We start from the raw sequence: 16277 nt of genomic DNA on the forward strand, positions 1-16277 counted from the left end.
ACAACTCTCGTATATGTACACGAGTGGACGACCAATTATATAGACAGGCGGTTGTAGGAAAAGGACTTGTAAACTTTATCCTCGAGAATAAAAAAAACTTAGAAATGTACATGATGGTAAATTGTAATAAAATGTTATAAATTAGATGGCGTTTCATAATGTGTCTTATGTTATATCGCCTACTGCGCACAAAAATATTAGGTAGGCATGATTATAATATGAAATAAATAGTTAGTGATGAAAATATTGACTGGGCTGTCTAAATCAAGAATATCGTTATTGTTTACAGTTCTCAATTCACCGACAGTTTCACTTTTGCACGTTTTTCAGGTGTATGCGGAACTAGTTTACTGGTCTCATATACAAGTACAATATACTATATTTTGTTTTTCTTTAAAAACAAGATGCACATAACTTGCAACACCGATTGATGAAATATTTTGCAGCAGTATAATTTCGCGCTCCAGATAATAGTATAACGTATGTATAAATCATCGATTGAGGGTAGTCCGCGGGAACACAAGTTGAAAACTGCGGAGCGGGGGCCGACGTCTAAAGGGTATGATTTCGTCCCATGCATGTCTCGTCTAACTTTGTATAATGTTGGGTGATGTAAATGATAACAACAATCACCGAGCGCCGAGAAGTTTGCAACACTTTACGCACTCGGCACAGAGACTGTTTAATAGAAGCAGAGCGTATAATAGTGTGACGACATCGGTTTAGCGTTAATCACAATAATTTTGTACATCGAAAAAAAAATGTGATTAATATTCGATAATTGCTGTAAAAAATCGACAAAAAAAAAAATAAGTCCATAATCGACCGAAATATCAGCGGTCAGGCGCGGGGCGGCACGGCCCCTCGCCCGGCGCGTGCCCTTGATCGTGACGACGACGGTCGGCGCCCCCCCCTCCCGCGGCCGTCACATCGGTCCGCGATCGTCCGACGACGACGACGACGACGACGTGACCGGTCGGACGACCTACCCGCGCGACCGGCCGACGGACGAGCGGTCGCGGCGGCTGCGGCTCGAGCGGTACAACGGCGCGGGTGGAAGGGTGCGCGGGCGGCGAGTGGGTCGGCGCGGGCAAGGTCTTTTGGCGGCAAGGGCACGGGCGGGCGGGCCGGCTGGCCGATCGGCAGCCACTGAGCGCGGACCCGCGGCACACCGGTCGCGCGCGCTAATCGTTAAACTCGCATGCACCCGCGTGATCGTCCGTCGTTGCAGTCGTCGTCGTCTTCGTCGCCATCAACGCGCAACCGGCTTTACGTCAACAGCACCAACAACAACAACAAAAACGACGACAATCGGCAATAATTGTAGAGGAGAACGCGAAGACGTGCGGCGTAACAACAATAATAATATTAACATTAATAATAATAATAATAATAATAGATATCATCATCGTTTTAATATAACTATGATATAAATTATAAATTATTGATATTATACCGCCGGACGGTCGCGAGTTACTCGTCGGGGCACGCGGACACTCGCGTTACGCACACGTGTTAACCCTGACCGCGCTCAACAGAACGACACCGTCGTCGCAGCAGCAGCAGCAGCCGTCTCAGTTGTTCTGTGCAACGTTACCCAACGATCACGACTCGCGCAATATTCAGAGTTCCCAACGTCAATAATAATCATAAAATTATATATTATTTTTTGACATTTCTGTTTATTTTTTTTTCGAATACATTTTCGTTTTCGGCCGTTCTCGAGGCAGTAAAGAAAACAAACGAACGGCGCGATGCAATTTTTGACCGGTACATCGCAGACGAGTGCCGGCGGCGGCGGTATGTTCGGCGGCGCCGATGGCGCGGAGCTGTACGCGGCCACGGCGTCGGCGCCTGACCATTACTTTTGCCAGCGAATGTTGTACGCGATGCAGTTCGATTCGGTGGCCGCGGCCGGCGCCGGTATGTGTTCGCCGCTGTTACCGTCGTCGTTGTCGTCGCCGCCGTCACCGCCGTCGTCGTCGTCGTCGTCGTCGTCGTCGTCGTCGCCGTTATCGTCGTCATCGCCGTCGTCGTTATCGTCGTCGTCCTCGTCGTCGTTGTCGTCGTCGCCGTTATCGTTGTCGTCGCCGTTGTCGTTGTCGTCGCCGCTATCGCTGGCGTTGACGCCGTCGATCGGCGGTCGTTGCTTCACGACAACCGCCGCCGCCGGGGACGTGAAAATGATGGACGCGTGCCCGGCGTCACCGGCCAACGATCATCTCCATCACCACCATCTGCATCATCACCATCTTCAGCTGCAGCAACAGCACGCGGTCGAGAACAGGAAACGTCCGTTGCAGGACACGTTGGACGGCGCTAACGTCAAGAGGACGCACAGTTCGTCCGTCGCAGGTAAGACACGTCTAATTAAATTGGAATTAATTACATGTGCATAAGCAATTAGACCACGCAAAAAAATGTATACATTTCGGACGTCATAACGTATATCATTAGTTTTTTTTTTGTTATTATTCTTACGCAATATACAAGCGATATCATTTAAGAAGCATTGTGAAAATTATAATAAGTACCTCCACAAGTACCTCCGAATATTATTTCCACCTATAATCCTCACAAACCATAATAATAATATTAACGACCAACTGCAGTATACCCAAGCGTATCTTTATAAATGTTTATCAATTAATTATAATAGCTATTGCAAGTTAATTTATGTTTCGTTATCGTCATTTAAATTTAATGATCAGATATTGTATAGTTATTACTCTGCAACTTTGCAAACGAAACGATACTTTCAAAGTCAAAGGAGACTAGTACCCACGTACCTGTGTAGCTGGTGTTCGACGTATTATAATAAATTAATATTAATATTATATCGATCGAAATAAGAATAAATATGGATTATCAACGAGAGGAACCTTGTACGAATATTGTAACTTATATTTAGTCGAAATCCCTAAGGCGCTATAAATATAATTTTGGCGTAATACCTGTGTGTTCAGGCACGACAATTTGTGTGCAATTTGAATATTTAATTACACCTAATACCTATCATATATTTTTAGTGGAAAGGTTAAGGTTTAAAAAAAAAAAATTAAATAAACGAAACATTTTGGAATTTTCATAGATTTAATGTATTCATTTTTTGAAAGAAAAAAATGGTCATAATATTTGTAAGAATCCCGTTCCTTATTGGTACTGATTTTATTTTAAGATTGACGTACACGTTATTTTTCTAATAATATTTAAACGGATGCAAACAAAATAATTTAAATCGTATACCTTCTATCAAAATTACAAAATACCCAAAACAAATAGTAGAAACTATATAGAAACATTTTGTTTAATTTTATTATTATTATTTACCACTGATTTGATATGACAGAATATTGTACGTACCTATATATGATATGTTTTTTCGCTAATTTAAGACTAACGTTTTTTTTTATATTAAATGATAAATATTTAAAAATGTATTTTTATTCAAATGCATATGAACGCGCCGTGTAATAATTAAAATATTGTAAAATATTTTTTCCCTCGACATTTTAATCGGCTGATCAATTAACATTGAATTACGCCAATAAAATGAGACATTATTTAAAATGTCCATACAATAATTATTTTTACATTGGAGATACGTTTTAAACTTTTGTTGTTTATTATTTATAAATTATAATTAATTAATTTCGAGACGTTTATGGGCCATTATTATTTTAAACTACAGTTAAAGTAAACCGATTAGCGGGCCGATTAGGTACTAGAGAAAACCCCTTCATAAAATTCATAAGCCACATAATAGGTAGGCAATATATTTCACCGATGGGGCTATGGGGGATTATTTATATTTATAAATAAATATTGTGTTATTAGAATAATAACAAGTATGCCCTGGTATTCGGGTATAATTTACGATTAATAATTATAAATACATATTTATCCAAAAACTAACTAGTTATAAACTTATAAATAATAGTCATAAATAGTTAGTTTGAATATAATTATTTGATATACCATATTATTATATTTACAATTGTTTTCGATGATTTTTTTCCGATGTTTGTTTTAAGTTTGTATCGACAAAATAAATGCATTGTGAATAATTATGTTTATATTTATAATTTTTTTTTTTATAATAATATAGGTTACACTAACACCGTTAATTTTTCTTTTCAAACAATGTGACGTAAATTTGTTTTATGAATTCATCGGTGTGATGAATATGTAGTATAACTATTTACTAGGTTATATTATATTAAAGTAAAAATACATTTAAATAATATTTGTTGCAATCGAAAATAAATCACATCATATACGCCATTGTACCTTATATTGTCAGCTATACAGTTCATCCATACTAATTACGAATGACAAAACTAAATTAACTTATTACTACGAATTTCTGATTTACTATATTTTAAAATGTACAACATTAATATACTGAAATAAACTGAACTGAAATTGTGTCCGTATCGCAATTTTTATACAGATTTTAATACAATATACTTACTGCAGAAAAATGAACAAACCTTCGAAGAAAAGTAAGTGATTCTGAGTGATTCTTCTAACATTGACCACTTATTACAATCAAAAGTGTAAAGTAACGCTTTTGAAGATATTTTTTTCACATAAATTAAAGTCAAAGTACTTATAAACTTAACTGTTTTCGTTTTGTTATAATTCTTTATAAGTTTAATGTTTTTAGTTTTTTGAAAGATGACATATTTTACTGAAAATGTCGATGTTCAAAAGTCGAATTCGAACGACTGGTTAATTTTCTATAATTAGTCACCTATTAAAAGTTTTGATGAGTGGGATAATAGACCAAAGTAGACTAATATTTTGCATGTTACCCGCACTTGCCGCTCCACTCCGCTCGTCTATACTTGAAATATATTTTATGACTGTTCAATTAATTAAGTAATTACTAGTTCAAGATTCGATTTATGTAAATCAAAATTCTCCACAAAGTTCCTCTTTTGATGACGAGTTAAAAATCCATAGGAAAAAAACAAGAAGTTAAAAAATGTATTAATTTTTACTTAAAAAAATCGTGTTATTTTTTTAAAACGGTTATACTTTTCGAGATAATAATTCTTTGCTGTTAAATTAATCGACCTCCATACATTTTTATAAATTTAAAAGGGTTTAGGTACACAGGATATTGTAATAAAAACACCCTGATTTTAGTAACCAATTTTTCCGCGAATAATAATGACTTTATTAACCAAATTAGTTGTCTAGGCTATTGTGTTTCATCTATATGCATATCCTCTAAACACAAAAACTTATTCCATGAATTTTTTTTTAGTTTCTTAGTTGTTTAGCTAATTTAATTCTTATTATTTTTCCTTTTGATCTATTTTACACTAGTGTTGATCTTAAATTGTTTTCCTCATTTCTTTGATCTATTTTTTTTGTCATTTTAAAACTGTGCGTTTATTTACTTCGCACTTCGCAGTAATCGTAAAATCTTTAGAATTGTTATATCGTCGTTGCGTTTATTAGTAATAAAAACCATTTCGTGCATAATAGCATCTACTGAAACAATTCGTGCTTATAGAATTGTGGTTACGTGTTTTAGTTAAATTTATTTTTGATTATTTCCAATTGTTTTGTTATAATTAATTGGAGTCCAAAAAAAAAAATTGTTCACACCATTTATCAAATAAAATGTGTTTCGTAAGGGAAATGATAAATAAATGCGTATTTTGAATCTGGAAATGTGTATGGAAATATTTAATACTTGCTAACAAATGTATTTAAGTACATTTACAATTATTAAACTGTATCAAAATATTATAAGGACAAATGTATTTTTTTTTTTATTGAATAGATAATTTTTATAAAATTAAGCGGCTTAAGGTTTTTCTAAATAACAAATAAACAAATTAATTTACAAAAAATGATTTTTTTCTGAATTATTGGAATTGTAGTTTTTTCTTAATTCTTGGTACTGCATTAACTACTAAGTTATTGGCATACAACAAAAGAAATATTAAGTCGATTTTATTTAAGGACTAATTACATAATAATTATTTACATTAAAATACTTATTTACTATTATTTTTATTATTCATTAATGATTTTATTTTTGATAGCGGTTATTTAATAATAGTTAATATACTGGATTAAACACACATTCAATCGCACTCTGTTTGTATTTACTTTATATAACTAGGTACATATGTATTAATTTAAGAATATACATTTGCAACGGTTAAAGGTCACTGTATCGCTGTGCAGGAAACACATTTACTGATACCCAAATAGGTGCTATGTATAATAATATTTCAAAGCGTAGTAATTAAATTTACATTATTTATTCCATAGGTTATGTGTAACATAATATTATTTCTAAACAACACGAGGGAAATTTAATTTAATTTATAATTACTATATACACGGTTCTTATAGCTGATAATGTTATACGGACCATGGTGTATAAGAAAGTAGAGGTACCTTTATAAATTAAATCAATCGGAAATCTATTCCAAATCCTGATAAATTATAGTTCCTAATACAAAATAAATAATATCGTTATAAAAGACAAAGATTGATAACACTACCGACTTTAGCGTAGGTACTGTACATTCATAGCTATTATATAATATTAATGTTTTATTCAATTTATTTTATAAATTATCGGGATTAAAAATGTTTAGAAAGATTAATTTCCAGAAGTATCTGTCAGTACTCTGGTCGTATAGATATAGGACCAGAACAACCGTAAAAAACGAACGAACGCTAACAAGTAATAATTAATAGTTTCCTTATATTTTTTTGTTTCTTTTTTTTTTTTTATTAGCCCATGACCTTTTAATAAAATAGTTATACCTAGTGGAATATTTAAATAATGTCTTAAGTGATAATTTTAAGAATATTTTTATCAATCAGGCGGTGGATTTTCGAACTAACCTTAAAATATTACGAACTTTTAAATGGTAAAAAAAATAATTTTACATCTAAAATTTTCGGAGGTTCTCTAGTGGGAGAATTTTTCATCCTGAAAAACATGCCTTTTTTTCTTCATTATAGAGCATACACTTATGGTTCTGATGTGTATTTTTATACATATTAATTGCAGATTGTGAAATTAGTAAATCAATTTTAAATGAAATAAAAATCTATATCAATAATTCTCCTATGACTTGTACAGGAAACTTATAATTATAAGTCATCGAATATTTTATTTTGTTTCTATACATTTGTTTTATTATACATAATATAATCGGTTTTTAATATTAGCATAAAGCATTGAGCAGCAGGAATAATTATTTTATTTACCTATTGTATGCCAACATAAATAATAAAAGCAATACTTTGTTTGTAATGAAATATTTCGATTTAATTTTTTTTTATTTTCGTTCAAGACATAAAAAGATAAATATTTGAAAACTTTACGCTGCATTTACTGTATTAGGAAAATGTTCTACATACGAAACGCGTAAAATTTGTTTATGACCATTAACTGTAAGAACCTCAACACTATTTTCACACCAGAAGTATGTATATTTTAAGAAAATCTATAAAACTAAAAATGTTAAATAAGTAAAAAACTTTTCAAAAATTACGAGAATATAGTACGTTATATTTCAGAATTATAAACTCATAGTGTTTTTAGGTGCTTAAAAGTGCTATACTTTGAAATTGTACTTACAATTATATAATATTTGATCTCGGAGTTCTTCCTATATGTTCTAACTTCTAACATTTTATGTGTCTTATAATTTTAGTTACACTCTAACAAAGCATTCGTACAAAGAATTTTCATTTGTAACTATATTATTATTACGAACTTGGTAATGTAAATTATATATTTATGAAGGTTTTTTTTATATGAACTATAAGGAAAAACATCAAATAATGTTCTAAGTATTTTATATTGTACCTACCTACTTATTATTGTTATAAAAAATATACGTTGTAATAAAATATCTGCCGACTTACAATATAATATATTATGAAGATAATGACGAAGATAAATTAAAATTATGTACTTAAGACCAATATTATAAAGTATAATAAAATTTAATTTCTGCTTTTGATTTAAAAATTGTAGTTTCTTCATAATATCAATGAAAACTTATGAATACATTATAATTAAATTAGTTGATGATTTACTCTACGATTCGAATTAAATTTAAAATTTTGAAGTGTACCTTGGATATTAAAATTAGATGCAAATACAAATTAAATCTTATTATATAACTAAATCTTAAAAATATTTTACCGGTAATATAACAAATATAATTTAGAAAATGATTAAACATCAAATATAATATATGATATTATTGTAGAAACAAAAAAAAACACTGACTGTTTTTTTTTTAGATCCAATACTTTATCGGAGTGAGTGTATTTTATGTAATGTTCTGTAATATAGTTGAATAATATCAACGAGGTAGTCATCGTGTTTTCCAAATAACGTGTTATAGGTTAATTTTAAATTTGTTACTTGTAATTCTACGTCTGAATCACCCTAATTTTTTTATTCTTTGTGAATAAATAATATTTAATTATATTTTAAGCTTACCTACTGGTTATTTCATAATCTTTTCATGAATTTGTAATATTTTCATTAACATTCCTAATGAGTTTTACATTTTTGATACTAGATTTAATACCTGTGTGAATTTATCATGTGTAATATTAATTAATTAATTAATTGTACACTTATGTACTATTCTAATATACACATATACATATATTTTTTTGCGGCTTTTTAGACCTCACTTATAATATATACCTACCTATTAGTAGTTACAAAATTACATATAGATAAAATATTACTGAAAATAACTAAAAAATGACTGTTTTTTAGACAGATGTAGATAATAATTTAAACATCCTATGTACATATGAAATAATTTATTTGTCGTTTTTATATTTGAATTTATCACAAGGTGATCTACTGTTGCAATTTTTTTTTCAATTTTTTTTTCAATTTAGTTATGGGTATTTATAATAATATATAATATTGATTACATTAGATCGTTGACATAAAATATGTTGCATCTCTTCTCAATAGAAATATAAACATTTATGCTAAAAACACTGCTTGCAAAACAACTTTCCAGATAAAATATTTTCATTAAATACATTTTGCCATTGTATATTTATATTTTCATGTTGAGTTAATTAGGTATAAAATACCTAATGCTTGATCGTAGTTTTCAATGACAAATAAACACCAACATTTTTATAAGTTTATTAGAAATACGTTGTACGAATTACAAAGTGTACTCGCTCTGTAATTTGTAAAGTATGAGTATATAGGTGTTATATTACCGTCTTCAACTTTATGTTTATATTTATATTTGAACCGAGAGAACTCTTTAGAAATAAGTATATAATTACGTAATATTACAGTAGGTTATTCAAATATAATATACATTTTAATTTTTAGCGGAGTGTGAATTTACTAATGATTTCTAACAAAAATAATTATAAGTCAACACAATATATGATATTTTTTTAATGGTATTGAGACTTGTTCAATATTTGACCTGTCGCTAATATTTAGACTAAAATCGAATATGCGTACTGATTAAATTTAACTTAACCCAACTCGTCGGTGTTACCAAGGATGTTTTTATGACGTGAAGGATTATAAATAACAATTTATTGTTTTAGTAGACTGTTAACGATATTAAAATAAATACGATATAGGTACATGACATTTTGTGTAAAGTATTATGCTGTTTTAGTTAGCTCATAGTTATTGTACAAGTATGTATATTTTATATACATATATGTATTTTGTAAACCATGAGTGTTTTTTATTGTTTTTTGTAGTGTGATTTTTTAAATGACTTTTACGATAATATTGCCCATATGAATCAATCTATTATATGCGTTTAATTAAATATAATATAAATAATAATAACACAGTAAATATTCTGTTTAGGTCAAAATGAAAAAAAAAATTTTTCATAAGAACAGTTGAAGTCATTTTGTCTAAAAAGCATTTGTGGTTACGTGATTTGATCGATAAAAATAATTTAAAACACTAATATTATGTAATCATAGTAATCGTGGAAATTATATTTTATAATTCAATAATTTTTTTTTTTAGGAAAACAACAATTTTTTTAAACATAATATAATACTTGTACAGTATTTATTATATTCAGTTGTTGCCTGTATTATTGCAATACAATTCATACACAATTAAGTTTAAAAAAAAAATCAAATTTCATAATTTGACTTGAATATTTAAACATTTTGCTTAGAATAATGCTGACACATTTTTTCTTACCTATTAGGTTGCAATACTTATTTTACTTTTGAGATCTCATTTTTAGTAATTTGCCCACGTATATTGCTTAATGTTCCAAGACAATTGCGTTTTGTGACAGGCTAACTGAATAGGTGGGTAATTAAATATAAATTTTTCGCTCTGTTTGCTCCTTTATAATGTTGTTTATATAATATTATATCATAAATGTGGGTTTAATAAACTATTCAAAACGGCTAGACAAATGTCACTTTTTGTATGAATTGCATTATTTCAATTAAAAGTATTTTTTTTCATGCACTACCTGCAGGTGCGTTAAATAGTTTAAAATAAAGCACTATACTTTCGTAAGCAGATTTAAAAAAGATAGTATACGTATAGAAAATGATGCTTGGTTACGAGTTTGTCGTTCTTAGTTTATTTTTAAGCCTATAAATATTAACATAATATATGACGAGCGTTCGAACGACTCGACAAATAACAATAGTTCGAGAAAGAGAGAGAGAGAGAGAGTGAGTGAGCGTGATGAGATACAACGGCAGTTAAATTATGAGTAAAAATATTCAAAACTTTTTTTCATACAGTCATTTGCATATTGTTTGTCCAAGAGCATGCATACTAATCTAAAAAGTTTACATGGCTGTAAATGAAGCGTGGCGTCATAGCTACGATGTACAATTTTCTACTGAGATTCAAGTTTTTTCGGTAGGTATTTTAAACTGTCTTCAAATTTCAAACAAGTTTATTATAATGACATTTTCGAGTACTTTTATGGACGTTTTTCATTTGGTTCGCCCGTGTTGTTGACATATATTTCCGATGTTGTGTTTAAAAATAAATTGGATATAACTATATATAAGAGATGTACATTCATAATAACTGTCGAGATATTATAATACTCGCGTTAAAATCTCATTGAAAATAAAAAAAAATAAAAAAATATAAGTTGATGTTACGTAATAGCCAATAGGTACCTATGTATTGTGTTAAAAAATTATGACATTAACCGTTGTTATAGATAGTGAATTTTTACTGTCGATGATGGACTAGCGAACCGTTAAAATGATATTAATGATATTTATGTATGAAGAGAAAATGGACACAATAAAACACATATTTTGTGGGTATGTAGTCAATCACTTACTACTATTTTGTAGCTGATAAGTAATCACTAAAATTCAATACAAGATCAAGAACATCATATTTTGTTTTAGTTTCCATAACTATTGATTTCATTATTAGGTACCCTAATACTCGTGTTCTTAAAACCTGTTATCAGTATGCGATAATATGGATTTTGGTTGTATGTAGTGAACATAATTGTTTGTGGTATATTTTTTAATCAAGAATATTATTTAATTATCAACTAAAAACCAATATCGTTCTAAGTTATTAAGAAAATGATTATTTATTTTTACATATTTTTTTATTAAATCCATCCATCTGGCTCTTGGCTGATAATTATTGGCTCTGATATACGATAAATATTTTACACAATACTCACAGTTATTTTTATATTTACATAATCTGTCACTCTCAATATAATTGAAAAAAAATTCTTAAGACTATTTACTCAAAATTTATTTTTATACGCGTTCAATGTTTGGATTACAACGGAATTGATTGCTTTCATTAAGGACAAATAATATAAAATTTATTAAATAACCAAATATTTATATATGACTTATAAAATCTATGGTAGGAATATTTTAACTGTTACTATAATATGATTTTTAATTAATATTTAACCATTTGAAACTTTTACATCGACGTGACCCAATTTTAATCTTCCATCGAAATATTTTAAGTAAACTGTGTTTTGTACATTTTCAAAGTATATGTATACATTGCATATACGTGCATTTTGTTTCAAACGTTACACAAGTTTAGACGTTTACAACCATACAACTAAACTTAAGTTTTACTTCTAAAGCAAAAACACTGTTTTTTAACAACTTTCAAGTTTAAGGCAAACTAACTGAGTACAGGAGAATAAAAAAAGTTAAAAGAAAGGTTTCGTGATAATTTATACCAAGTGATTGTTATTGAAGTTATTCATCTGCTATTTGTTTTGTACTTCAATTTTCTGAGTTTTATTAAGGGTTTCCGCTGGTGGTTTGTCTATTCTATGAAAATCCTAAGTACGTAGGTATGAAGTATCAATACTGATGAAGTATATAGTATGTTTTTATGGCTTAGGTTCTATAACGGAAGTCTGCGAGTTGGAATATTTTTTCGAAAAAGTGACGGTGGTCGGTGGAAATGCTTCTGTGGTATGTGACTAAAAGTACTATACATTATGGCATTTTTACGAATACATAGTTTGTATAAAATCATATGTTACCGCACGTTGGATCATAGTTGATACTTTCGATATTGTTAGTACCAATATAATATTTGCATCATACAATATAACCGATGTTTATGGTGTAGCTTATATTGATTTTGTTTCTACCCCTGAAACTATAAATATTAAAATCTCCAATTACTCATTTAAAATAGAAGCGCGTGGAAGTATACGATGGTGCCTTTTGTACTTTGGACAGGATAACTTGTGAATATTAGAGCCTGGGACGTGAATTAGTCCGGAGTCACTCTACACCGATCAAAAATAATATACAACGGTATAGTTAGGGCGTAGATCATAGATGTAATAAAAACAATCGTCACCGAAACTCCAATAAAAAATAACCATGTTTTCACAAGAAATAAACATAACCACAAGTATGTTCAGCTAACAAAATTGTTGGAAAAATATGAAAACAAAAACACGAATGAAGCAATTAATTTGACTAAGTAATATAATATCATTATGATATCTCTAAAGTTATATCGAATTGATTAAGTAGGTTGTTTAAATTAAAGTTACACATTAACTGTCAAAAATATTTGTGTAACTTAAATTAATGTATATATGGATATGGGTATATAGTTAATAAATTACACAAAAAATATTTTTCTTTTCATTAACCCACACAAGATATACAGAGTATTGTGTTGTTTTTTTCCCTTTAAGAATTGAAAAGAAAGCTCAAAATCATTATTATGGTAACCTTAGAGTTATCTGCTGAATCACTTTATCGTTTATTGTCCATGTATATTATAAATCGAAATATATATTACATGCTCAGTTTGACCATTTTTTTTTTTACCCACCGATTGAATGAATCCGCATTTAATTCTAACAGACTACGATGACCACATCGGTTGAATAAGAAGTTATCATGTCGACCGAAAATACCTTCTATTTAATTATATGAACTAAATAGAATGTGATTAGGTTGCAAAGATAATGAAAAAGTGCGTTCAACACGTATTTGGGATGAAAAGCTTTCTTAGGTTTTGAAAAGTCTAATCTAAGATCCTTTTTTATGTTTTGATGATATCATTATTTTATTCAAAATTAATAATAATTTGTACACAATATTATAGCTATTTTCAATGTGAGGATATATTTTTTTTGTAACACAAACAAATGAAACTGCTTTTAATGGGTTTAATTAAAATTAAATCCTGGTTAATTAAATTTTTTATAATCTTTTTTAATTAATTACATTACTTCGAGTCATGTGCGTACTTAAATAAACGATCGAAGGAAAGAAACATTATTTTTAGCATTTCGATCATAGAGATAATACCGTTTATTGAATGGTGAACTTTTTTCCAATTCGATAGGTTTTCTTTTAAAATTGAATCTCGTTAAATAATGGTCCTTACTCCTTGCATTATATTAATATTATATTTTATTGATCGTATTCAACTGTTAAGGAATTCATTTTACGAGTCGTCTATAATTTTTTTTTCTTTTGGTTTGCTTGCGATGGATACAGGTGGGAATATTATTTTTTCCTAGGTGGACGACAATATTATTACCTGCGAACCTATATGAAACGTAGCAAGTATATAAAATATGGGTCGGAAATTTGGTCAAGGTGCTCACACGTAACCGAACACACAAACTATTGATACTATTGGCTATATTGATTGTGTTTGCTCTGCTACATTCGTTAGCATAAAAATGTCATAATGACTGTGACGACGTGTACACATTGTACACAAACAGATCAGCTATATACTGATACTACAACAACAAAAATAATAATTATTATTAATATCATTACGCGTACACACGTCACACGAAATTCGGTTATAAACCGTTCGACCATAGTAATAATATATACACCGTGGATATATACCGTCGATATACACCGTGGGTAGGTACGAGTAGCGGGTTGGCTGCATATGTCATGATATTATAATAATATGTTGCGAGCTTACGATGATATTGTGTGCGTGTGTTGGCCCCGAGTCCTCTGTCAATACACACACACACATTGCAATAATAATAATATTATTATGTAACTATATCACAATGATATAGGTACCCATCGTCCGCGGGTCACAGGAAATTAGAGTCGTATATTATCATATTATTATTATTATTATTGTTATAAAGTTTGCTAACATATGCGCCATGCAGCCATGTGGGTACGTATATCGCTATATTATTATTATAACTATATGGCCATTGTTCGTCCGTTTCCGCGGCAAATGTCCAAGTCGACAGTGGCGGCTTGTCGAGTAGGGTGTAGCCGTGTGGGTACACGTCAAATAACATAATATTATTATAATATAGGTAGTGAATACGGTACTTGCACACGGTTCAGTTATTACTTATTTGTTTCAAGCTGTACTTAGTAAAAAAAACTCGAGCGTGTGCAAAATACATATTTACGCTACTTAAAATTTGAAATATTTTTACCTGCAATAGTAGTGACATTGATGTACAACGATGACTATATCTTTAAGATTTGCCTTTGAGTTTGAGAGACTTTCTTATTATCAAACACTCCTCGAGAGTTCTAAGCGTTTTTTGGTCTAATTTAAGGCCCAATTATTGATGATGGTAATCTTTTGAGTATTTGGCGGTTCGTCCTTTCAAATCTATAGGCGCGCAAAACATTTTAGAAAGCATAGAACTTAAGAGGACGATGTCGTACACACGTTACGACGTGGGAAATTTTCGTTCACGAGTTTCTTAGTATGCTGTTAGGTTAGTTTTGATATTAGAATGAATCGGCATATTATACAATTTAAAGGTAAGATTATTAAGGCCTCGTTTAGCCTTTTATTGTTATTAATATTAGAGCTAGGATTTTGGTGACTTTTGCATTTGTTTTCTCTAAGTGTTATACAATTCTAACCAAACATTAAATTTGTTTCGTAATACAACAATTTAAAATATGTAATTATTATTTTGCATTTTTTTGCATTTTTTGTGTTAAATGCATTTTATTGCATTTTTAATGTAATTAATTAACTAATATTACGTTCATTTTATGTATTTAAACTAATTTTTGTTAATTTTAAGCTTTTTTAATATGTGTTGTAAAGGTATTCCCAATTAGCACCTATAGGCAATTACCTACTCCAGTCCATTGATATTGAAAAAGTAATATAATTAATTGTCGTTTTATCCGATAAGATTAAATATCGAATGAACCCATAACTATTTAGGTATACAATAGTAGCTTTAGTAGTGAATTCGACACGTACCTTTGTGGTTCTACCGATCTTAACTGTACAAAATTCCAAAAATTAAGTCAACAGTAAGAAGCCGTTTACATAGTTTTGTGAGCGAGTATGGTGCCGATATTTTTTCTACGGACGGTATGTTGCTTTTTTGTAAATATATCTGTTATTCTGAACGGTGAAAATACAACAAGTAGAGATGGTATTCCGGAAGACCTAACTTTAAATGATATGGTTCATTTCAAATATGCTCCTGTTACCAGTGGCGTATATACGAATTATTTTCACTATGGGCCGATTTATCAATTATCACTAGTCAAGCAGCATAGCCATAATTATACATTTTTAAGGGAGCAGCTGTTATATAATTAAGAATTATGACGTATTATACAGTTCAAATAAAAATTGCGCAATTCAATTTTATAATTATTATGTAAAATTAATTTTTTGTTTCTTTTTTTAAAAATATTGACAGTGTCGTTTGTATATTTTAATGTTATCTTACTATGAATTTAACATCAAAGTCAATAAGTCATTAAAG

At 30.0% G+C, this 16277-nt stretch overlaps 1 protein-coding gene across 1 annotated transcript in view; it reads left to right on the forward strand.

Annotated features, from left to right (window-relative positions):
- The first annotated feature begins 1153 nt into the window (after window positions 1-1153).
- LOC111041626 (RNA-binding protein Nova-1) overlaps window positions 1154-16277 on the forward strand; it is a 58980-nt gene continuing 43856 nt past the window's right edge. The window contains exon 1 of the mRNA XM_022325937.1: window positions 1154-2355. Within this exon, the coding sequence (XP_022181629.1) occupies window positions 1755-2355 (601 nt within the window). The 5' untranslated portion in view covers window positions 1154-1754. The remainder of the gene's footprint in view (window positions 2356-16277) is intronic.

Source organism: Myzus persicae, unplaced genomic scaffold (genome assembly GCF_001856785.1).
Source record: "Myzus persicae strain clone G006 unplaced genomic scaffold, MPER_G0061.0, whole genome shotgun sequence".
Taxonomy (NCBI): Eukaryota; Metazoa; Arthropoda; class Insecta; order Hemiptera; family Aphididae; genus Myzus; species Myzus persicae.